Here is a 24,296-nt window from a genome sequence, read left to right as displayed (position 1 = left end):
GTGGGTAAATGGAGATGAGGTACTGATCAGTCATGATCTAATTCAATGGCAGAATGAGGGCTGATAGATCTCCAGTTCCTATATTTCCTAGGTTCCTAATATTTTTACTTGTATTGCAATAGGAGTACTACTGTATTACATTATTGAGGGCTGTTGGTTTCCCTTCCCTCTTTCCATTAACTTTATTCTATTGCAGTCATCTAACTATGGGTCCACGCTGAAACAATATGTGGGGTTCCCAGAAAAAGGCAAACCTCTCCATCACGTGAAGAAATTAAACTTTTTCCAAGATGTTTTTGTCTGGTTTTACAGAAGAAAGCACTTCCAAATTATTAAATGTCATAAGTTAAAAAGGAATGTAAATTTAATGGCATATTTTTTTGTTTTGCAGTGAGTGAAGACTTGATAAAGGATTGTCTAAGCATATTATACAACACGTGTATCTGTGTAAGTGTGAGTAGGTCTACCTTCTGTAACTATAACATAGAGCAGTTAAGAAACCTCAAGTCTGGCTAAGATACAGCCATTTCCTCTGCAAAAAAGGAAGTTGGAATTGTAGAACAGTACATCACAGGAAGAGGCCTTTCGGCCCATCGAGCCTGCATGAGCTGTTTTGAAGAGCAACCCAAATAGTCCCAATCTGTGCCTCTCTTTCCCATTGTCCAACAATGTTTTCCCCTTCAAATAATTATTGAAATCCCTTTTGAATGCTACTATTGAATCATTTCCACTACCCAATCATGTGATTGGTTAGGATTTGAAATGCATTGCATGTATGTTTTTCCTCATGTCACCTCTAGTTCATTTAGCAATCATTTTAAATCTATTTAATGACCAATTATATCAGCCCTTTCATAAGCTGAGTGTCCCAAATTGCTTCCTAGGTACTTTTGAAGTTGTAGCCAATTTCCACAGAGCAAGCTCCCAAACAGCAGTGATCAGACAACATGTTTTAGTGATGTTGTTTGTGGGATAAACATTGCCAAGAAATTGGAGAATTCCTCTGTTGCTCTTTGAATACTATTATGGACACTTTACATAAAACTGAGAAGGCACTCTTGATCCTCATTTGAATGTCTCATCTGAAAGATGGCAACTCCGGCAGTGCAATGCACTCAGTACCGTCCCTCTTCACAGTGCAGTCCCTCAGTACAGCACTAGGTTGTCAGCCTAGAATGGGGGATTGAACCCACAATCTTCTGGCACAGATGAGAGTGCTACCCACTGAGCCAAGGCTGACACTTTATTTTTGATGAACTTCTTATACTAAATTGGAGCTTTGGATAGGGTAGGGGAGGCATTTAAGAAGAGAATCAGCAATTTAATATGCTCCTGTCGTTTTGTGAAAGGGGAAGCTGGCATTTGTAAGTTTGTGTGTTCGCATGGCACTCATGTAGTGAAGTCATTGGTCAATGTGATGGAGATTTCATAAGTCACAGTTAGTCTTGGGACATGCAGTTGCCTTAAACAAATAGCAATGTTCACCTCACAGAAAGAAAAACTTGCATTTTTTGTAGCATTTTCACAACCATTGGGCATCTCTAAGAACTTTACAACTAGTGAAGTACTTTTTGAAGTGTAGTCACTGTCGTAAGATAGGAAACACAACAATCAGTTTCTACACAGCAAGATCCCGCAAACAGCAATGTGATAATGACCATGTAATTTATTTTAATGATGTAGTTGAGGGATAGATATTGGTTAAGACATTGGGAATAGTACACCCGCACTTCTTTGAACTAGCGCCATGGGATCTCTTACCTCCACCCAAGCAAGCTGATGGGGCCTTGGTATAACATCTCGCCTAAAAGACAACACTTCCTACAGTGAGTGCACTCTCTGCACTGAAATGTTGTTGATTTTTGTGCTTGAACTCAAACTTGTGACTCGGAGGGATAAATGTTACTAACTGATGCACGGCACTATCAGTGCACGTTCTCAAGCTATCATGAAGCCAGTGACAAATTTACATTAGCTAGGCTTAATTTTTTGAGGGAGGAGGAGGAGGAGGACAGCTGATTTTGGGAAGGCTGAAAAACTCATTGAATTGAATGGTGTATTGTGAAGCGGAGGGAAGTGGTGAAATGAGAAAATGCAAAGATTTTAAGATCAGTCAGGCAGCTCCAGAAAGTTATTTTAGACATGGGATTTAGCTGTTGCGGGTGTTAGGACTGATAGGTATGTACCATTTAGAAATCAGGCAGGGTTTGTTGGCAGTGGATGATGCAGCGCATCCTCTCTTATTTTCAGACGGATGGAGTGACTAAGCGCCTCTCGGAACGGAATGACTTTGTGCTGTTCCTCTTCACACTTATGACAAATAAAAAGACCTTTTTGCAAACTGCTACACTTATAGAAGATATCCTGGGAGTGAAAAAGGTCAGTGTGTCCTGGTCAGAGCCTTTTACATTGTGTTGTGTTTGAAGAGAGCAATGCTTGCTCTTCCCTTGTTTTTCCTTTGCTTTCGTTTCTAGCCATGGTGAGTCTGGATGCACTTCTCCTGTTTCGGCGATGCAGAGCTTTGTTCCCCTCACCTCTGTCTCAAACTGAACAAGGTTACCTATAAGGTCTTATTCAACCCAAGCTGAGCTTTTGACCCCATTTCCTCTTTGTTAAAAAGGATTTGTATTGTTAATTTCTGTCTTTGCCTCACCCCATATATGAACATACGAATGTTGCTGAAACCCTCGACTGTGGCTTTGTCACCTCCAGGTTAGCATTGTAACCCTTCTGAGCTGGCCTGATTTCTTCCACCTTCCAATAATAACAAGTCACCTAAAACTCTGCTGCCCATTTCTTGTTCTGCACCAAGTCCTGTTTGCCCATCACTAAAGTTCTTGGGCTCCTGATCCTTCCCAAAGCCTCAAATATAAAATTCTAATTCCTGTGTTTAAAATCCTCCGTGAACTCACCCCTCACTTCATTCCCTGACTCTCGTCTCTGCATTCCACTTCACTCCAGCATCTTCAGCTGTTTAAGCCCCATGCTCTGGAATTTACTCCCTAAACTTCTCCACCTGTCGTCTTTTAACTGACCTCTTTGGTCACCTATCTGATATCTGCTCTTTTGGTTTGGTGCCCATTTTTCTCCCTGCCCCTGAAGGACTTTGGACGTTTTCTACATGAAAGGCATGATGAATAGCACCCAGTGTAGGGTTCAAGCTCTACCACATCAAAGACAGTGAGCTGAAGAGTAAAACTCCTCCTAACAATGCTCTTGACTTTAGCTTAGAACACCCCTATAGCAGTGTGGCATTTTTCCATTTCAACATAAGCTAACGTCAGTTTAGTGGTGTGTTGAGAGCAGTTACATGATTTAGACCTATACACATTAGGAATTCAATTGGGACTGTGTAAATACATTTCTGGTGGACAGCAAGCAGAGAAAGGAGATTTTCTTTCAGCCTGGCATGCATTCAAACCCAGGTTCCAAAGTTGAGAAGCTGGTGTATTAAGCAACAGTACAGAGAGGCTATTAAACCCATCATGATCATCAGATATTTTCTCAAACTACCCAAAGCTTATCCCATGCTTTGCTTTTTCCTCATGGTCTAGCATTTTCCTTTGTTTCTGGACCTGGGTGTCCTTGTAGACCAATCACAGAGCAAGCATGCAGGTGCAGCAAGCAATTAACAAAGCAAATGGTATGCTGGCCTTCATTGCGAGAGGACTTGAAGCAGGATGTCTTACTGCAGCTGTACAGGGCTGTGGTGAGACCACACCTGGAGAAGTGTGTGCAGTTTTGGTCCCCTTATCTAAGAAAGGATATACTTCCCATAGAGGGAGTGCAGCGAAGGTTCACCAGACTGATTCCTGGGATGGCAGGATTGCTGTGAGGAGAGATTGGGTCGACTAGACCTGTATTCATTGTAATTTAGAAGAATGAGATGGGATCTCATTGAAACGTATAAGATTCTGACAGAGATGGACAGATTGGATGCAGGGACGATGTTTCCTCTGGCGGAGGGTGAGGGTGGGGGGGGGTCTAGAACAAAGGGTCACAGTCTCAGGATATGGGGTAGACCATTCAGGACTGAGATGATGAGAAGCCTCTTCACTCAGAGGGTGTTGTGCCTATGGAATTCCTTACCACAGAAGACTATGGAGCCATGTCACAATACATTTAAGAAGGAAATAGATTTCTAGACTCTAAAGGTGTCAAGGGATATGGGGAGAGAACAGGAGTATGGTGCTGAGATAGAGAATCAGCCATGATCACGTTGAATGGCGGAGCAGGCTTGAAAGGCCGAATGACCTCCTATTTTCTGTGTTTCTATGCTTCTATACAGGGCATAGGTGAGACCACACCTGGAGTACTGTATACAGTATTGGTCTCCTTATTTATGGAAAGATGTAAATGCATTGGAAGCAGTTCAGAGAAGGTTTACTAGACTAATACTCAGAATGGGAGGGTTGCCTTTTAAGTAAAGGCTGGACGGGCTAGATTTGTATCTGCTGGAGCTTTGAAGAGTAAGAAGTGATTTGATTGAAGCATATAAGACGCTGAGGGGTCTTGAGGGGGTGGATGTGGAGAGGATGTTTCCTCTTGTGGGAGAATCTAGTACTAGGGGTCACTGTTTAAAAATAAAGGGCCACCCATTTAAAATGGAGATGAGAAAATGTTTTTGAGGGTTATGAGCCTTTGGAACTCTCTTCCTCAACAGGCAGTAGCAGAAGAATCTTTGAATGTTTTTAAGGCTGAGCTACATATATTTTTGATAAGTAAGGGCATGAAAGGTTATCGGGGGTTGGTGGGAATGTGGATTTGAGATTACAGTCAGATCATCCACGATCTTATTGAATAGAGGAATAACTCGAGGAGCCGAGTGGTCTGCTCCTCCTAATTCGTATGTAGTCACCAAGAAATCCAATAGGAATTCAGAAGAAACTTCTTAACTCATACTAGTAAGAATGTAGAACTCGCTACCACAGGGAGTTGTTGAGTGAATGGTATGGATGTATTTTAGGGAAAACTAGACCAGCATGTGAAGGAAAAGGGAATAGGTGGTTACAATGGTAGATTTAGATGAGGAAAGGCTCAAGTGGAGCATAAACACCGGCATGGACCTGTTGGGCCGAATGGCCTTTTTCTGTGCCATATATTCTGTCATCTTGAACCACTGCAGCCTGTGTGGTGTCGGTCCACCCACAGTGCTGTTAGGAAGGGACCTCCAGGATTTTGGCCCAGCAACAGTTAAAGAACTGTGATATAGTTCCATGTCAGGATGGTGTGTGACTTGGAGAACTATCAGGTGGTGGTGTTCTTGTGTATATGCTGCCCTTTTCATTCTAGGTGTAGAGGTTGCGAGTTTGGAAGCTGCTGCTGCAGAAGGTTGTGATCAGGACTTTTTTCATGCCAGTACGATTGATTTTAATGCTGCTGTGGTTGGACATGTAAAATGAAGTACAAATTCCCTTTTCTTTCGGGCAATCCTTATTTCTGTAATATAAAAGCAAAATACTGCAGAATCTGGAAATGTGAAACAAAAACAAAATGCTGGAAAAGCTCAGCAGGTCTAACAGCGTCTATGGAGAGAAAAAGAGTTAACGTTTCGAGTCCGTGTGACACTTCTTCAGAGCAAATCCTTATTTCTGTATTGTGCTCTAACATTTCGGGTGTGGGGATGACTAACTGTTAATTTAGGCTCATCTTGCAATATCCTATTCCTTTCAAGGAGATGATTCAATTGGAAGATATCCCAAACCTTGCAAACCTGGTCGCCAGTTTTGACCAGCAGCAACTTGCTAATTTCTGTCGAATTTTGTCAGTCACGATATCTGAGCTGGACACGGGAAATGATGACAAACACACACTACTTGCCAAAAATGCACAACAGAAGAAGTCTGCAGGCCCTTCTCGAGCTGAAATCAACCAAGGTAAGGAAGTATTGAGTGTCTGGAGTTTCTCTCCATTGCAGACTGGGGGCTTGTACATCCTTTAAGGATGCAATACAAGAACTTGTATGCTTTTAATTTCCTTTTTGAGTGAGCCAATAATGAATGTTTGTGGATGTGGTGCCAATCAAGTGGGCTGCTTTGTCCTGGATGGTGTCGAGCTTCTTGAATGTTGTTGGAGCTGCACTCATCCAGGCAAGTGGAGAATGTTCCATCACACTCCTGACCTGTGCCTTGTAGATGGTGGACAGGCTTTGGGGAGTCAGGAGGTGAGTTACTCGTTGCAGGATTCCTAGCCTCTGACCTGCTCTTGTAGCACCAGTATTTATATGGTGTTATGATCAATGCAGTTGGTAAAGCGGAGTTATTTAAAAATTCCAGAGGGAAACTTTAAACAACTGTCATAACCTATAATTTTAAGTGTCAGGTTTGAGATGCGACTCTAAATTTAGGAATCAGACCACCAGTTCTCGAAGTTTTACATTAAACTAAAGGCAACATTTTATTAATTTACACAGGTCAAAATATATATACACATGGCTACAAATTACTGCTATCATAACTTTTTAACAAATTCCCAAACTAATCTCCATTAAGGCAACAGCAACATAGACTTAACCAAACACCAAGCAAAGCATTTTCACCTTACGAATTCAAAATGAGTCTCTTTTCGCTTGGTTCCTGTGGAGATGGTTGGAGGCTTATAGCTGCCTTTTGACCTCACATTGCCTCTGCTCTGCACACCTGAAAACTGCTGAAGTTATACCTACCAGTCCCATTGAATGTTAATTCTCATTGTATCAACAACCTCTGAACTAAACCTCTCTAACAATTAAACCCCTTTCATAGTACCAACTTTATTAGCGAAATAAACATATGGCTTGGTATCTGCTTGATAGGCGTCAGTTTTCACCCCACTTCTTAAATGCCGTATTCAAAAAATGCAAATGCACACTCTCTTACACATCAAAACCATTGCACATCAAAGCACCCAGACTATCTGGCTTTAATCCAATTAAGACACACCCACAGAATAAACCTCTATTTTAAAAGAAAAATCTTTTCCAATAATATATACATTAATAGCTTCGTGACAATGGTTAGTCCAGTTCAGTTTCTGGTCAATGGTAACCCCCAGATGATGATAGTGGGGGATTCAGCGATGGTAATGCCATTGAATGTCATGATTCATGTTGGAGATGGACATTGACTGACATTTGTGTAGCGCAAAAGTTACTTGCCACTTATCAGCCCAAGATTGTATGTGAGCATTCTTTAGAAATGTTAAGCCTGTATAGCTGTCAGATTTGAACCTTGGGTGCATTGGAGTCGACTTGTCCTTTTCCCCTCATTACTTTATTCTTGTACATATAAAATCCACTCTGCACCCAGAAGAATTGTAGCTCAGGCACTAAAGTATGATCTCTCTTCACCCCCTTCTCAGTCACCCTTTTGAATATTCCTGGATTCATTGAGCGATTGTGTAAATTGGCAACGCGGAAGGTCTCTGAGACAACAGGCACTTCAAACTTCTTACAGGAGCTAGAGGAGTGGTACGCGTGGCTGGACAACGCACTGGTTCTTGACGCGTTAATGCACATGGCCACTGAGGAAGCCGACCAAAGCAGTAGTACAGGTACCTTGCGCTGATTGTCAAAAGTGTACCCAATTTCCGATGCTGGCTCATGTGCGAGGGCCAGAACTTAACTTTTGGTTCAGCGATCCTAAATAGTCACTTAATCTAGCCTGGGAGTGGGAAAAGGTTGGAAATTAAATTTTATCGTGCAATGTTGTATTTGATGCATTCTAGGTTAAGTTTGCTTTTCACCCTTTCACCTACAGTCAATAAGCATTCAAATACGTATGGCATCAACCAGCCACTCTTTGATTTCCTTTATGAAATTTCCTCTCCTTTGACATTTTCAACCTTGCTGATGCTACAGGCCTTGAAACATTATTTCTGAAGGTGATAATTATCCATCATGAAAGCCGACCTGTGTACTTGTACAGATTTAGATTCTGGCCTGCGCTTTAACTCCAGAGGCAATAATTTAATTAGGTAATGCACAAAATGCTCCTAACTGTGGGAGAGTCATACCCTTCAGGATAATGAAGTGGATTTTAAAAGATTCTTTTATGGGATGTGGGCATTGCTGGCAAGGCCAGCATTTGTTGTCCATCCCTAATTGCCCTTGAACTGAATAGCTTGCTGGGCCATTTCAGAGGGCAGTTAAGAGTCAGCCCCTTTAGGGAAGGAAACCTGCCGTTCTTACCTGGTCTGAAGGCATAGGTAGGCCAGGCCAGGTAAGGACGGCAGATTTCCTTCCCTAAAGGACATTGTTTTTACAACAACCAATGATGGTTTCATGGTCACCACTAGCTTTATATTCCAGATTTGATATATAATTTATTATTATTATTTATTAATTGAATTTAAATTCCACCAGCTGCCGTGGTGGGATTTGAACCTTTATTCCCAGAGCAGTGGATTACTAGACCAATGATATTATCATTCTGCCACTGTCTCTCCTGGATGTAAGCAGGAATGAGGGATTTTAATTACATAGATTGCAGAAGCTGGATTGTTGTCCTTTTAAAAAAAAGACTTGTATTTATATAGCACCTTTCATGACCACATAATGTCCCAAAGTGCTTTACAGTCAATGAAGTATCTTTTGAAGTGTAGTCACTGTTGTAATGTAACGAGCATGGCAGTCAAATTTGCACACAGCAAGATCCCATAAAAAGCACTGGAATACTGACCAATTGATCTGTTTCTGGTGATGTTGATTGAGGGATAAATATTGACCAAGACACTAGGAATAACTCCCCTACTCTTCAAAATAGTACAGTGGGATCTTTTATGTTCGCCTGAGGGCAGGGGCTTCAGTTTAAAATCTCATCCGAAAGATGGCACTTCTGACAGTGCAAGGCTCCCACAGTACTGCACTGGAGTGTTTTTTGTGCTCAAGCCTTGGAGTGGAATTTGGAACGGGAACTTTGTGATTCAGGGATGAGAGTGCTACCAACTGAATCATGTCTGGCACCTAAAGCAGAGAAGGGGAAGTTTTGAGAACCAGGAGAGAGAAACTTTCCACTGGCAAGTAGGCCAGTGACCAAAGGTTAGAGATTTAAAATGTTGGCAAAAAATCTAAAGGGGAAATGTAAAATTTCTTTACCTTGAAAGTGGGTTAAGACCTAGTGTGCACTGCCTAAAAAGGTGGTTGAATCTGATTCCATCTGATCTTTCAAAAGGCAATTGGAGAACAGTCGGATTAATTTGCAGGATTCGGAAGTCAAAAAGTGGCTTTTTAAAATTTGTCCATGGGTGTCAAGCATTGCTGTCAAGGCCAGCGTTTATTCTCCATAATTGCTTTTGAAGAGGTAGTGCTGAGCCACTTTCTTAACTGCTACATATGGTGTAGGTACATCCAGAGTGCTGTTAGGAATTTAATTGGGTATGGGACTAAGTTGGACAGCTCTTTCAAAGAGCTGGCACAAATGTGATGGAGCGAATGACCTCTTCCTGTGCCTTTGGATTCTATGATTCTATGCACCCTAAGGTGGCTTGATTCATTAATGATGTTAACTAGCTAAAGTAGGTTATAATTTTATGTTTGGCATGTTGAAAAACTTGGATGAAGGGTCAAGGCTCATTGCGCAGAGCAGCAGTAAAATCAAAAAAATTAGGGAAGACTAGGTCAATCACGGAGCAGGGGTCAGGTGATGCCAATCTTGTATTTTTGGAAAACAACTTGTGCATTGAAGGATGAACTGCCCTAGCTTTGAGGTACTGTGTAAGAGAGTTTGTGTTTAAGGATGCAGGAAGGAGAGTGTTTATAAGACAGTGCATTTAGAACTTTGGAGGAGCAAAAAGGAAAGTGGATTGAGGCTATGTTTAAACTTCTTCCCTTTCTACATTCAGAGTCTGCAGATGAGAGTGTGCTGGCTGCCAATCAGCTGAGGAGTCGGCTCCCACAGTCCATGAAGATCATGCATGAGATCATGTACAAAGTGGAAGTGCTGTATGTGTTGTGTGTTCTGCTAATGGGAAGGCAACGGAACCAGGTTGGTGACAGACTCAGGAGGCAGATTTCATCAGAACTTGTAATATGTGTGTCTCTGGGCCTTTCCCTTTGAGAACAATCCCCAGTAACATTTGTGTCTCAAGTGCCAGACAGTGACCATCTCCAACAGGAGAGAGCCTAACCATCTCTCCATGACATTCAACGGCATCACCATCGTTGAATCCCCCACTATCAACATCCTGAGGTTACCATTGACCAGAAACTTAACTGGGCTAGGCATGTAAATAGTGTGGCTTGAAGAGCAGGTTAGAGGCTGGGAATTCTGCAGCGAATTACCTGACCGCCTGAATTACCTGTATCACCTGACTGCTCAAAGCCTGTCGTCCATCTGCAAGGCACTAGTCAGGAGTTTGATGGAATACTTCCCATTTGCCTCCAAGAACACACAAGAAGCTCAACAACACCCAATCAACCCAGCTTGATTGGCACCCTATCCACCACATTAAACATTCATTCCCTCTGCTACCAATGCACAGTGGCAGCAGTGTGTGCCATCTGCAAGATGCATTGTAGCAACTCACCAAAGCTGCTTTGACAGCACCTTCCAAACTTGTGACCTCTACAGTCTAGGTAGATAAGGACTGCAGATGCATGGAAGGAACACCTCCGAGTTCCCCTCCAAGTCTCTCACCAGCTTGACTTGGAACTATATTGCCATTCCTTTGTTGTTGCTCGGCCACAATCCTGGAAGTCCCTTCCTAACAGTACTGTGGGTGTCCTTAGAACTACTACTTTCTACTGCGTTTCACAGATGTAGATTGTAGAGCTAATTGTGACACCAATATGGGATCTGCTGCATGCTGAGAACTGCTTTTTTCGTCAAGGAACAGAAACTTGAAAGTAATGAGTCTAATTTGAAAGGTTTATGCAATTGCTCATTGTGTCCGCTATGATTGGAGAAAGCAGTTCTTTAACCAGATATACCTGTGACTCACCATTTTAGTTTAATGTGAGATGAGCAGAATTTAATTTGAGAAAGTGATTTACCCCTAATATTGGTTTCTCTGATTATCCATCATTCCCCTCTCCTAATATTGGTTCATACTAGAGCCAGTTCCGCAAGTATCACCAGCCCCCACTTCACCCCTACCCCATGTAGCTATTCCAAGATTGGGTGAGTGTCTGCCAGCTCATCGGTCAGAGAGAGACAGCAGCTCAGATTGACCTTATGTGCTCTGTCCGTGGAAGAATTTTTCAGCACCTGTGGTTGGGTGGCAATTGAGTGGAAACCCTGGTTTCTTCTCCTTGTTCATAGCCTGAGGATGCAGTCACACTCAAAAGATTAATTCAGCGAAACCAATGAGGGGACAGCAAGAGGAAGGGACGGGCTGCTCCAAAATACCGTCGATTGGATCATGCAAAACAATGCTATAGTGGAAGTCCTGATATTAAATGTGCATTCCAGCTCCACAACATGAAAGTAGAGCAAAGCTGAATAAAGCAACTTAAAATGGAGGCTTACTGCAGCTAAATGCTGTTTTTTTTAAGTACATGTTGGGAACTGGAAATATTCAGAGAACCATATTGGATTTCTTGGTTTTAATGTTACAATATGGTGACTAAGTGGGAATTGTCCATGAGATCCTCCCATAAGACATAGGAGCAGAAATTAGGCCATTTGGCCCATCGAGTCTGCTCCGCCATTCAATCATGGCTGATAAGTTTCTCAACCCCATTCTCCCGCCTTCTCCCCGTAACCTTTGATCCCCTTACCAATCAAGAACCTATCTATCTCGGTCTTAAATACAATGACCTGGCCGCCACAGCCTTCTGTGGCAATGAATTCCACAGATTCACTACTCTCTGGCTAAAGAAGTTTCCCCTCATCTCCCACTTTGCCTCAGGCTCAGTGAATAGCTCACTATGGGGTGTGACAGAGACCAGCTGTCGTAACTGATTCCAATGCTTGTTCTTTCAGGTTCACAAGATGTTGGCAGAATTTCGACTTATCCCTGGACTCAATAATCTGTTTGACAAACTGATATGGAGGAAACATTCTACTAATCATGTGCTGCATGGACAGAACCAAATCTGTGACTGCAGTCCAGTGAGTATGAAACTGCTGGCGAAAGTGGCTGATTGCAGGAGTTCATTTATCATGACTTAGAAACTGTCATTCTCTTTGTCACAGATCGCTCTAGTCACTAACTTTCAGTGCTCTGGTGACATTCCTGAAACATACTGGATATATTGGATTGTTGTGTGCCTTATCACTTGCCCTAATGATCACTGACCAGTGTGTTCACAGAAGAAGATCCAGGGGTATGCTGTGATGCGGTGAAACAGACAAGATAATTGGATATAAAAGCAAAAAACTGTGGATGCTGGAAATCCAAAACAAAAATAAAAATACCTGGAAAAACTCAGCAGATCTGACAGCATCTGCGGAGAGGAACACAGTTGACGTTTCGAGTCTGTATGACTCTTCAACAGAACTAAGGAAAAATAGAAGAGAGGTGAAATATAAGCTGGTTTAAGTGGGGGCATGGGTGGGACAAGTAGAGCTGGATAGAGGGCCAGTGATAGCCAAAATATGTCATAGACAAAGAGGTGTTGAAGGTGGTGATATTATCTAAGGAATGTGCTAATAGGTGACATTAAGGGTAGAAAGCAGGACGAGCAAGGTACAGATAGCCCTAGTGGGGGTGGGTGGGGGGAAGGGATCAAAAAAGGCTAAAAGGTAGAGATAAAACAATGGATGGAAATACATTTAAAAATAATGGAAATAGGTGGGCAAAGAAAAATCTATATAAATTCTTGGAAAAAAGGGGGATTGGAAAGGGGGTGGGGATGGAGGAGAGAGCTCATGATCTAAAATTGTTGAACTCAATATTCAGTCCAAAAGGCTGTAAAGTGCCTAGTCGGAAGATGAGGTGCTGTTCCTCCAGTTTGCGTTGAGCTTCACTGGAACATTGCAGCGGGCCAAGGACGGACATGTGGGCATGAGAGCAGGGTGGTGTGTTGAAATGGCAAGCGCCAGGGATGTCTGGGTCATGCTTTGGTCAGACCGAAGGTGTTCCGCAAAGCGGGCATCCAGTCTGCGTTAGGTCTCTCCAATGTAGAGGAAACCGCATTGGGAGCAGCGAATGCAGTAAACTAAATTGAGGGAAGTGCAAGTGAAATGCTGCTTCACTTGAAAGGAGTGTTTGGGCCCTTGGATGGTGAGGAGAGGGGAAGTAAAGGGGCAGGTGTTGCACCTTCTGCGGTTGCATGAGAAAGTGCCGTGGTAGGGGGTTGAGGTGTAGGGGGTGATGGAGGAGTGGACCAGGGTGTCTCGGAGGGAACGATCCCTGCGGAATGCCGCCGGGGGTGTGAAGGGAAGATGTGTTTGGTGGTGGCATCATGCTGGAGTTGGCAGAAATGGCGGAGGATGATCCTTTGAATGCGGAGGCTAGTGGGGTGATAAGTGAGGACAAGGGGGACCCTATCATGGTTCTGGGAGGGAGAGGAATGTGTGAGGTGTGAACCATAATTGGATATGGTTGTTTAGTAGTACAAACTTGAGAATTGCTGAAAAAAAAGATATGTTATCAAAGCTTTACACCTTGCACTCATCAGGATAGCTTGCAAGAAGTTACCAAACAAATGGGGGAACAATAACTTCTACCGCATGAGAAAGCGCTGATTGGTTGGCAAGTGGACTCTGCTGGAGGTGTTGCCATGGAGAATGCAAAATGGATCAGTTAGCTGCCCAGCTTTGTTCAAATTCAAACCAGGCAGCTCGACTCTGGTCAAGGCATTGCCCTGGGGAATGAATCAGTGAATGACTACTCCCTAAGCTTTTGTTTAGGTGAAAAAATTGCGAAGTGTGCACATGTTCCTTCTGTCTTCAAAGGACAGGACCCTGTATGAATATGCGTGGCTTCTAGCATGTGTACATGAGCCTCACTGTGAGTCCCACTGCCTGTCTTATATTGGTTGTCAGTTGTAATTCAGGAGTTGGGAGCCTTTTTCTTATCAAGGGTCATTCACTGATGGGCAAAACCAATCGCGGGCCACACATGCACAAATCGGTTTAATTTAGTGTTTTTTAGAGAATACAGAAACATTCAACTCGCCCACTGTTTTAATGCGATGGCTGAATTTGAATATTATATTTTTTAATATTATAGTAATTTAGCTGACTTTTATTCAAAACAAATTGGTATAAATGCTGTTTTGAAGGCACTAGTGTCATAGGTCTATATTTTTAGAAATCTTGCTGCGGGCCGGATGAAATCGAGCAACGGGCTGGATCTGGCCGGAGGTTCCCCACCCCTTGTGTAATTCTTAGCACAATCGGGATTGTTTAGCAGTTGTTGTCCGATTGCGGAATCACATCTAATGTTGGATACTATTGTGAGGGCCTAAAGACACCTCACTGTATATTTTTATAAAAGTAAATATATATTTTATATAGATATGCTCATCGCTATTTCTACAATTTTTAAAGTTGAACAAAGATCTTTAAAATGGCTGAAACTGTATGTGACCCCTGAACAAAAGCCACTTGGCAGTTTTAGGAAAACTCACACGTCACTATTTCTGAGGAGCCACTAATGACCCCCATTGCACTGTACAACCTAACTTCCCAGGCTGGCCAGAAGGAAATAGATCATCTGCTAAGACAAAGGCCTCACAACCTTCCTTTCAATTCCTAATGGTTAAGACTCTTTGGAATCCAGACGATGCACACACATCCTTTATCAAAGATGATGGAGAGGTGGGAGTCATCTGACATGGGCCTCTGGGTGGTAGAACAATTGTAATATTGCCTTGCTGAACTGCATAGCTCTGCTATTTAATATCTGAACAGGCCATGCCGAAGGACCTCTGGTCCAGGTTGAACACCTACCCCATTTACCCTGTTTTTTATTCATTCACAGGATGTGAGCTTTGCTGGCTGGGCCAGCATTTATTGCCCATCCCTAGCTGCCCTTGGAAAGGTGGTGGTGAGCTGCCACCTTGAATCACTGCAGTCTGTGTGGTGTAGGTACACCCACAGTGCTGTTAGGGACGGAGTTCCAGGATTTTGACCCAGCGACAGTGAAGGAACGGTGATATATTTAAAAGTTAGGATGGTGAGTGACTTGGAGGGGAACTTCCAGGTGATAGTGTTCCCATCTATCTGATGCCCTTGTCCTTCTAGATGGTCATGGGTTTGGAAGGTGCTGTCTAAGGAGCCTTGGTGAACCCCTGCAGTTCACTTTGTAGATAGTACACGCTGCTGCTACTGTGCGTCGGTGGTGGAGGGAGTGAATGTTTGTGGATGTGGTGCCAATCAAGTGGGCTACTTTATCCTGGACGGTGTCAAGCTTCTTGAGTGTTGTTGGAGCTACACTCATCCAGGCAAGCGGGGAGTATTCCATCACACTCCCGACTGTGCCTTGGCTTTGGACAGTCAGGACGTGAGTCACTCGTCTCAGGATTCCTAGCCTCTGACCTGCTCTTGTAGCCACAGTATTTATATGGCTAGTCCAGTTCAGCTTCCAGTCAGTGGTAACCCCCAGCATGTTGATAGCATGGGGGATCGCCTGACACTTGTGTGGTGCAAATGTTTCTTGCCACTTGTCAGTCCAAATTTGGATATTGTCCAGGTCTTGCTGCTTTTGGACATGGACTGCTTCAGTATCTGAGGAGCTGCGAATAGTGCTAGAAGTTCTGTACCATTGCCTACAAGACAGATACACACAGATGAATCAATCTGCCTATATCATCTCGTAAGTCTACACTAGTAAAAACGTGAATTCTACAACATTGATTTTCACACACCGACCTCCACTCATTGGACTTTGATTCTGGAACCCACATGAACCAATATTTATTTTCTCTGCAATCTCTCTACTGTAAATCCTTTTTTCTATCCCTTTCTTTATTGCCTTAGTGTGGAGGTGACATTGCAACCCTCTTCCCATGTTTTGTGTGTACACATAAACTAACCCTTTGAGCCCACCCCATCTCGAGTTTGCTGTGGGGCTATTACTAGAAAATTGGATCTCTCAAAAACCGAGGGATTAGGGAAATATGCCACCGCTTATAAAAAGGGAAATAAATCAAAACACCTTTCCAATTACAGACTGACAGTGAGAGGAAAAGTGCTGTTTAACTTAACTCCCCTCCTATCCAAAACACTGTTTTGAGGTTTGCAAGCACGGGCAGGTTGGGTACAGTCAGTACTTGTCTGTTGCAAACAGCTGAAGGGATGTGCGGTTTGATACTGATCAATATGAGTTGGGATTCCTACAGTTCCAAGTGCTATGAATTTCAATGCTGGTGTGAAGCCAGGTATATAGGCATATGTCCCAATGATTGGCAGATCGTATCAAACAGCATGTACCTTCAGCTGTTCGCAACAGACAAAGTGTTGACCGTCCCTAACCAGCCCATGCTTGCAAAACTCAACACCAACATTAGATGTGATTCCACGATTGGGCAGTACCTGCTAAACAATCCTTGATTGTGTTAAGAATTACACGGACAAACCAATTAAAGATGGTCGGTCGGACTCAGTGTGGCTCAGTTACACATGTGGAAGCCATGTATGTTCACACACGGCCCCGCCCTTTACAGACTCAGGGAACGTGCACGTTTTTCACCTTTATCATCTAACCAAAAGCTTAGGGAGTAGTCATTCCCCAGGGCGATGTCTTGACCAATCAGTTCATCTGGCTGATTTGGATTTGAACAAAGCTGGGCAGATAACTGCTCCATTCTGCATTCCCCATGGCAATGTCTCCACTAAAGGCCACTTGCCTACCGATTGGCACGTTCTTCTCATGCAGTACAAATTTCTGTTCCCCCATTACAGTTTGGTAATTACTTGCGAGCTATCCTGATGAGTGCAAGACGAAATGCTTAGTTAGCATGCCTCTTTTATCAGCAATAATTGGATATGTTTCATGTTTTTGGTGGGAATTGGATCGTTTTCAAGTTTGTTACAAGCATTATTTTTAGTATTTTCACATTCAGCTGCCAACAAAAGAAGTAGCTTCCGAAAAGATTTTTGGAAATTATTGGTTTGATTTTGCCCTTTTATACCTTGCTCACTTTGGTGATTGAATCTTAACTGTTGCTCCTTGATTTGTTTTTCTGCAATCCTGGTTGCTTTTGAAAGCATTGTACCAGTGTGTTGCCTACCTGTTCAGTTCTGATTTTATTGCTCTTCTGTGAATTGTATAATCAGATGTAACTGTGACACAATTTATTACACCTATGATGTCTTGACACTAGACGTGCCTTGGATGCATTCTAGATCAAGAATTTTTGATGATTCCAGCCCAATCCATGGCTGAAGGGTTTCTCCACCTATGTGTTTAACTGCCCACTGTTGGTTCACAGCTGCAACCAGCCCAGTAAGCCCTACAGTGCACCGTTCCATTGTAGCAGGCCTCACCACCCTTCTTCCCCACACTCCCCAACTCTCCACCACGACTTACAGACTTGACCCAATGTCTCCTGGTTGGAGCAGTTTCAAAGTTAAACCAAAGTAATATTCTGATATGTAGCAACAATACTTTTAATCTAGACCAGCACCAACAGACTCAGGATTGGCGGTGGCATCTGCCTATGTCGATTATATCCTCAACTGATCCAGATTTCCAGGTGCATTTTTGTACATTGGAATTGGGTAAACCCAGATTCTGAAACCAGAACTCTATTTGAAACATTGAATCCCATTGTTGTCTATTTTAATTTGATTCCTGATCACACTGGACGTGAATTACAGCATTACAATAGCACTAATGGTAAGAACGCTATTGGAAATTTACAAAACTCAAATGTATAATTGCATGTAAGAGAGAAAATGCATGCGAGTGAAACTTGCAGGGCAGACTCTGAAATCCTCACACCAGGGCTCCTTGGATGATTACCTTTTGTAGTAGTTCTGCTGCCTTAATTCAGGGCTTAGCAACATCACAATCCCCATTTTCAGTTAGTAGAGATCTGCAGTATAGCTCATTTCTTCAGCACATATTTAGTCAGTATCTTTCTCTTACAGTGCTACGAAAATAAGTCTTGTGTGCTCAGCCAGGATTTTTTTTCCTTATTTTAGAAATAAATTACTTTCCCTTGTCTAAAACAAAGTGCTCGAAATACTCAGCAGGTCAGAACCTGTTTTGAATCCAGTTCTGATGAAAGGTCATCAGCCTGAAATGTTAAATCTGTTTCTCTGTCCACAGGTGTTGCCTGGCCTGCTGAGTATTTCCAGCATTTCCTGTTTATATTTCTGATTTCCTGAATCTGTGGTATTTTGCTTTTGTATAATTTCCTTTCTCTGCTATTTGGCTGAGGGCTGTGTTCTGGCAGCTGGTTCAATGCGTTTCAAATAGTGCAGACTCCAAACACGTAGTTGGAAGCGCAGAATGGGGAGGCGATGGCGTAGTGATATTGTCGCTGGGCTAGTAATCCAGGGACCTGGGTTTGAATCCTGCCACAGCAGATGATGGAATTAAAAGTCTAATGATGACCAGGAAACCATTGTTGTAAAAACCCATCTGGTTCACTAATGTCATCAAATCTGCTGTCCTTACCTGGCCTGGCCTACATGTGACTCCAGACCCACAGCAATGTGGTTGACTTTTAACTGGCCCCTGAAATGCCCTAGCAAGCCACTCAGTTGTAACAAACTGCTAGAAAGTCACAAAAAAGGAATGAAACCGGATGGACCACCCCGCATCGACCTAGGCACCAGAAAAGACGATGGCAATCTCAGCAATGTCCTCCTTATTAACATCTGAGGGCTAGTGCCAAAATTGGGAGAGCTATCTCATGACTAGTCAAGCAACAGCCTGACATAGTTATCCTCACGGAATCGTACCTTACAGATAATGTCCCAGACACCACCATCACCATCCTTGGATATGCCCTGCCCTGTGGGCAGGACAGGCCCAGCATAGGTGGCAGCACAGTGGTATACAGTCGGGAGGGTGTTGCCCTGGGAGTCCCCAACATTGACTTCAGACACCATGAAGTATCATGGCATCAGGTAAAACATGGGCAAGGAAACCTCCTGCTGATTACTGGCCTCCCTCAGCTGATGGATCAGTGCTTCTCCATGTTGAACACCACTTGGAGGAAGCACTGAGCGTGGCAAGGACACAGAATGTACTCTGGATGGAGGACTTCAATGTCCATCACCACGACTGGCTCGGTAGCTCCACTACTGACCGAGCTGGCTGAGTCCTAAAGGACATAGCTGCTAACTGGGTCTGCAGCAGGTGGTGAGGGAACCAACAAGGGAAAAACATACTTGACCTCATCCTCACCAACCTGCCTGCCACAGATGCATCTGTCCATGACAGTATCAGTAGGAGTGACCACCGCACAGTCATTGTGGAGACAAAGTCCCGCCTTCACATTGAGGATACCTTCCATCATGTTGTGTGACACTACCACCGTCCTAAATGGAAGAGATTTCGAACAGACCCATCTGTAGGTGTGGCTCATATCCAACTCTGTATAGGACTTGTCTCCAGTCAGCCTTGCATATAACTTGTCTGTCCTTGGAATGGGGTACTTGTCTAGTTGTGTTGCCTTATTTACGGTCAATTTATAACCCCCACAAATACGTATTGTATTTGGGCCATCAGCAGCAGAATTGTACTCGAACACAATCTGTAACCTCATGCTCTGGCATATCCCCCCACTCTACCATTACCATCAAGCCAGGGGATCAACCCTGGTTCAAAGAAGAGTGCAGGAGGGCAGGCTAGGAGCAGCACCAGGCATACTTAAAAATGAGGTGTCAACCTGCTGAAGCTATAACACCGGACTACTTGCGTGGCAAACAGCATAAGCAGCAAGTGATGGACAGAGTGATCCCACAACCAACAGATCAAATCTAAGCTCTGCAGTCCAACCACATACAGTCGTGAATGGTGGTGGACAATTAAACAACTCACTGGAGGAGCAGGCTCTACAAATATCTCCATCCTCAATGATGGAGGAGCCCAGCACATCAGTACAGAAGATCAGGCATTTGCCTTAGAAGATTATGCATCTTCAGCCAGAAGTGCCGAGTGGATGATCCATCTCGGACTCCTCCGGAGGTCCCTAGCATCACAGATGCCAGTCTTCAGCCAATTCGATTCACTCCTCGTGATATCAAGAAACGGCTGAAGACACTGGATATTGCAAAGGCTGTGGGCCCTGACAATATTCCGGCAATAGTGCTGAAGACTTGTGCTCCAGAACTTGCTGCGCCCCCTAGCCAAGCTGTTCCAGTACAGCTACAGCACTGGTATCTACCCAGGTATATCTTGTACACAAAGCAGGACAAATCCAACCAGACCAATTACCGCCCCATCAGTCTACTCTCGATCATCAGTAAAGTAACGGAAGGGGTCATCAACTGTGCTATCGAATGGCAATTGCTTAACAATAGCCTGTTCACTAATGCCCAGCTTGGGTTCCACCAGGGCTCCTCAGCCCCTGACCCCATTACAACCTTGGTTGAAACATGGACAGAAGTGCTGAACTCCCTAAGTGTGGTGAGAGTAATTGCCCTTGACATCAAGGCAGCATTTGACAGTGTGACATCAAGGAGCCCTAGCAAAACTGGAGTCAATGGGAATCAGGGGAAAACCCTCTATGGGTTGGAGTCATACATAGCACAAAGGAAGATGGTTGTGGTTGTTGGAGGTCAGTCATCTCAGCTCCAGGACATCACTGTAGGAGTTCCTCAGGATAGTGTCCTCAGCCCAACTATCTTCAGCTGCTTCAATGACCTTCCTTCCATCATAAGGTCAGAAGTGGGGATGTTCGCTGATGATTGCACAATGTTCAGCACCATTCACGACTCCTCAGATACTAAAGCAGTCCATGCCCAAATGCAGCAAGATCTGAACAATATCCAGGCTTGGCTGACAAATGGCAAGTAACTTTCGTGCCACACAAGTGTCAGGCATGAGCATCTCCAACAAGTGAGAATCCAGCCAGCGCCCCATGACATTCAATGGCATTACCATCACTGAATCCCCCGCTATCAACATCCTGGGGGTTACCATTGACCAGAAACTGAGCTGGACTAGCCATATAAATACTGTGGCTACAAGAACAGGTTAGAGTCTAGGAATCCTGTGACGAGTATCTCACCCCCTGACTCCCCAAAGCCTGTTTACCATCTACAAGGCACAAGTCAGGAGTGTGATAGAATACTCCCCACTTGCCTGGATGAGTGCAGCTCCTACAGCACTTAAGAAGCTTGACACCGCCCAGGGCAAAGCAGCCTGCTTGATTGGCACCACATCCAGAAACATTCCCTCCACCACTGATATACAGTAACAGCAGTGTGTATCATCTACAAGATGCACTGCAGGAATTCACCAAGGCTTCTTCAACAGCACCTTCCAAACCCACGACCACTACCATCTAGAAGGACAAGGGCAGCAGATAGATAGGAACACCACCAGCTGGAAATTACCCTCCAAGTCACTCACCTTCCTGACTTGGAAATATATCACCGTTCCTTCACTGTCACTGAGTCAAAATCCTGGAACTCCCTCCCTAACAGCACTGTGGGTGTACCTACACCACATGGACTGCAGCGGTTCAAGAAGGCAGCTCACCACCACCTTCAAGGGCAGGTAGGGATGGGCAATAAATGCTGGCCCAGCCAGTGAAGCCCCCATCCTGTGAATGAATAAAAAAATAGAATCTGGAGGAATAGTGAATTCGAGCTTTGGAGTTGAGGCTTAATATGTTGATCATAACGTGGATAATTCATCCAATTATATTTGAGATTTTACTAAAATTTGCAAGGTTTATGCATAAGCATTATGTATCAAACATTGGGTGCATCTACACCAGATGGACTGCAATGAATTCAAGGTGGCTCACCACCACCACCTCAATTGAGGAAACACAGCAAATGGCGCTCACATCCCATGAAAGAATATTAAAAATAACAAAGTTCTTGTTACATATGAATTAGGTGTAGGTCATTCAACCTCTTGAGACTATTCCGCCATTCAATAAGATCATGACTGATCTGATTGTGGCCTCAAGTCTACTTTCTTGCCGCTACCCGCTACTCTGACTCTATTGTTAGTCAGGAATCTATCTAGCTCTGCCTTAAAAATATTCAATAACCCTGCCTCCACCCCTCTCTGCGGAAGAGTTCCACAGACTCTTGGCCCTCAGAAAATTTTCCTTATTTCCATCTTAAATGGGAGACCCCTTATTTTTAAACTGCATCCCCTAGTTCTAGTCTCTCCCACAAGGAGAAACATCCTTTCAGCATCCACCCTGTCAAGTCCCCTCAGGACCTTGTATTTCAATAGGATCAATTTTCATTCTTCTAATTCAAATGGATGCAGGCCCAACATGTCCAAGCTTTCCTCAGAAAATAACCCCTTCATCCCAGCAATCAGTTGAGTGAACCTTCTCTGAACTGCTGCTAATGCAATTATGTCCGTCCTTAAATAAGGAGACCAAAACTGTACACAGCACTCTAGATGTCCCCTCACTAATGTTCTGTACAATTGTGGCAAAACTTCCCAAATTTTTTATTCCATTCTCCTTACAACAAACGGCAACATTCCATTTGCCTTCCTAATCACTTGCTGTACCAGCATACTAACTTTTTGTGATTCATGTACCAGGGCACCCAGATCGCTCTGTACTGCAGAGTTCTGTAATCACAGTTTAAATATTATACTACTTTTCTGTTCTTCTTGCCAAAGTGGACAAGTTCACATTTTCCCACATTATGCTCCATTTATCACATTTTTGTCCACTCAGTTAACCAATGCCCCTTTGCAGACTCCTTATATCCTCTTCACAACTTACTTTCTTATCTATCTTTGTATCATTAAATTTAGCAACCATACGTTTAGTCCCTTCATCCAAGTCGTTGATATAGATTGTAAATAGTTTAGACCCCAACACTGATCCCTGTGGCACTCGGCTTGTCACATCTTGCCAAGACAAATCATTTTTTACCTACTGTTTCCTGTTAGCTAACCAATCCTCTATCCATGCTAACATGTTAACTTCTACACTGAGTTTTTATTTTGTGTAGTAACTTCTTGATGTGGCACCTTATCAAATGCCTTCTGGAAATCTAAGTACATCACGTCCACCAGTTCCCCTTTGTCCATGTTGCTTGTAACTCCCTCATTGTATTAAGTGCCCTGTTATACCCTCTAATAATAGATACCTACATTTTCCCTGTAACAGATGTTAATCTAACTGGCCTTAGTTTTCCGTTTCCTATCCCCTCCTTTCTTGGATGGAGGAGTTACATTCACTATTTTTAAATCTAATGGGACATTTACAGAATCTAGGGAATTTTGGAAAATTAAAATCAATGCATCTACTATCTCAGTAGCCACTTTAAGACCCTCGGATGAAATCCATCAGGACCTGGAGACTTGAGAGCTTTGAATCCTAATAATTTTCTCAGTACCCTTTCCCTGGTGATTATAATTGTTTTAAGTTCCTCCTTCCCTTTCACATCTTAATGCACACTTATTTCTGTTATGGCTGTACTGGAACAGCTTGGCCAGTGGCTTGGCTGGTTCTGGAGCATAGACTTAACTACTACAGCCAGATGTTGTCAGGACTCATAGCCTTTGCTGCCTCCAGTGCCTTCAGCCCTTGATATCATGTGGAATGAATTGAATTGCCTGAAGATTGGCATCCATGATAGTGCGAGCTTCACTGGTGCTTTAGTTCTGAAAGCTTTCAACTGATTTGAAAATTTTGCTAATTTACTATCCAGAAATACTTTTTAATCTGATGAAGCATTGGCTTTACAGTAAGTGTCCCCTGTTGCTAGAGTCTTAGCTATTCATTGTGATTTCCTGCACTCAGTCATGCCACCTCATTTTCTTTAAGACCTGGACGCACTTGGTCCTAATTATGTAATTGCTACATCCTCTATTCTTTTAATGTTTTTCCTTCAGCTTTCTGCCTAAAGCTTTTGCCATTCCTCTACAGGAGATTTCTCTGAAAATCCAATTCCTGAGGTTACTTCAGAGCTTCAGTGATCACCATGAGTGAGTATTTAGAAAGGAGCATTTACTGTGTAATGGTGTCTATGATCACTTATCGGGGTTCACTGCAATGTCTAAACTTCTAAAATTGGGTTTCTTTGAAAATGTAAAGCGGCTGCAGGCCATGGAAGGAAAAAAAAAGGTTGGTTGATCCAGCCCTAGTTTGTATTCTGTAATTGTCCAAGTGTATCATCAGAACCCACAGCAATTCGCCACTGGAAAATGCACCAAGCACATCATCTCTCAGAATTGATTGTGATTTCATTAATAATAGCATTGTTTCAGTAACAAGTAACAAGGATTGTGGGAAAGCCCATTGGTTATAAGGCATGGGTTTT

At 43.3% G+C, this 24,296-nt stretch overlaps 1 protein-coding gene across 2 annotated transcripts in view; it reads left to right on the top strand.

The window, feature by feature from the left end:
* LOC144673099 (short transient receptor potential channel 4-associated protein-like) overlaps positions 1-24,296 on the top strand; it is a 94,365-nt gene that overhangs the window by 53,138 nt on the left and 16,931 nt on the right. The window contains exons 5-11 of one of the 2 annotated variants that reach the window (XM_078535090.1): positions 392-447; positions 2,251-2,379; positions 5,675-5,876; positions 7,339-7,530; positions 9,820-9,962; positions 11,901-12,029; positions 23,903-23,961. In XM_078535090.1, the coding sequence (XP_078391216.1) occupies positions 392-447; positions 2,251-2,379; positions 5,675-5,876; positions 7,339-7,530; positions 9,820-9,962; positions 11,901-12,029; positions 23,903-23,961 (910 nt within the window). Of the gene's footprint in view, positions 1-391; positions 454-2,250; positions 2,380-5,674; positions 5,877-7,338; positions 7,531-9,819; positions 9,963-11,900; positions 12,030-23,902; positions 23,962-24,296 lie in introns of both variants that reach the window. The other variant, XM_078535089.1, reaches the window with a different exon arrangement.

The sequence above is a fragment of the Cetorhinus maximus genome, unplaced genomic scaffold (genome assembly GCF_964194155.1).
Source record: "Cetorhinus maximus unplaced genomic scaffold, sCetMax3.hap1.1 HAP1_SCAFFOLD_264, whole genome shotgun sequence".
Lineage (NCBI taxonomy): Eukaryota > Metazoa > Chordata > Chondrichthyes > Lamniformes > Cetorhinidae > Cetorhinus > Cetorhinus maximus.
The sequence above is the reverse complement of the archived record's forward strand: the minus strand, read 5'-3'. Positions and strand labels throughout refer to the sequence as shown.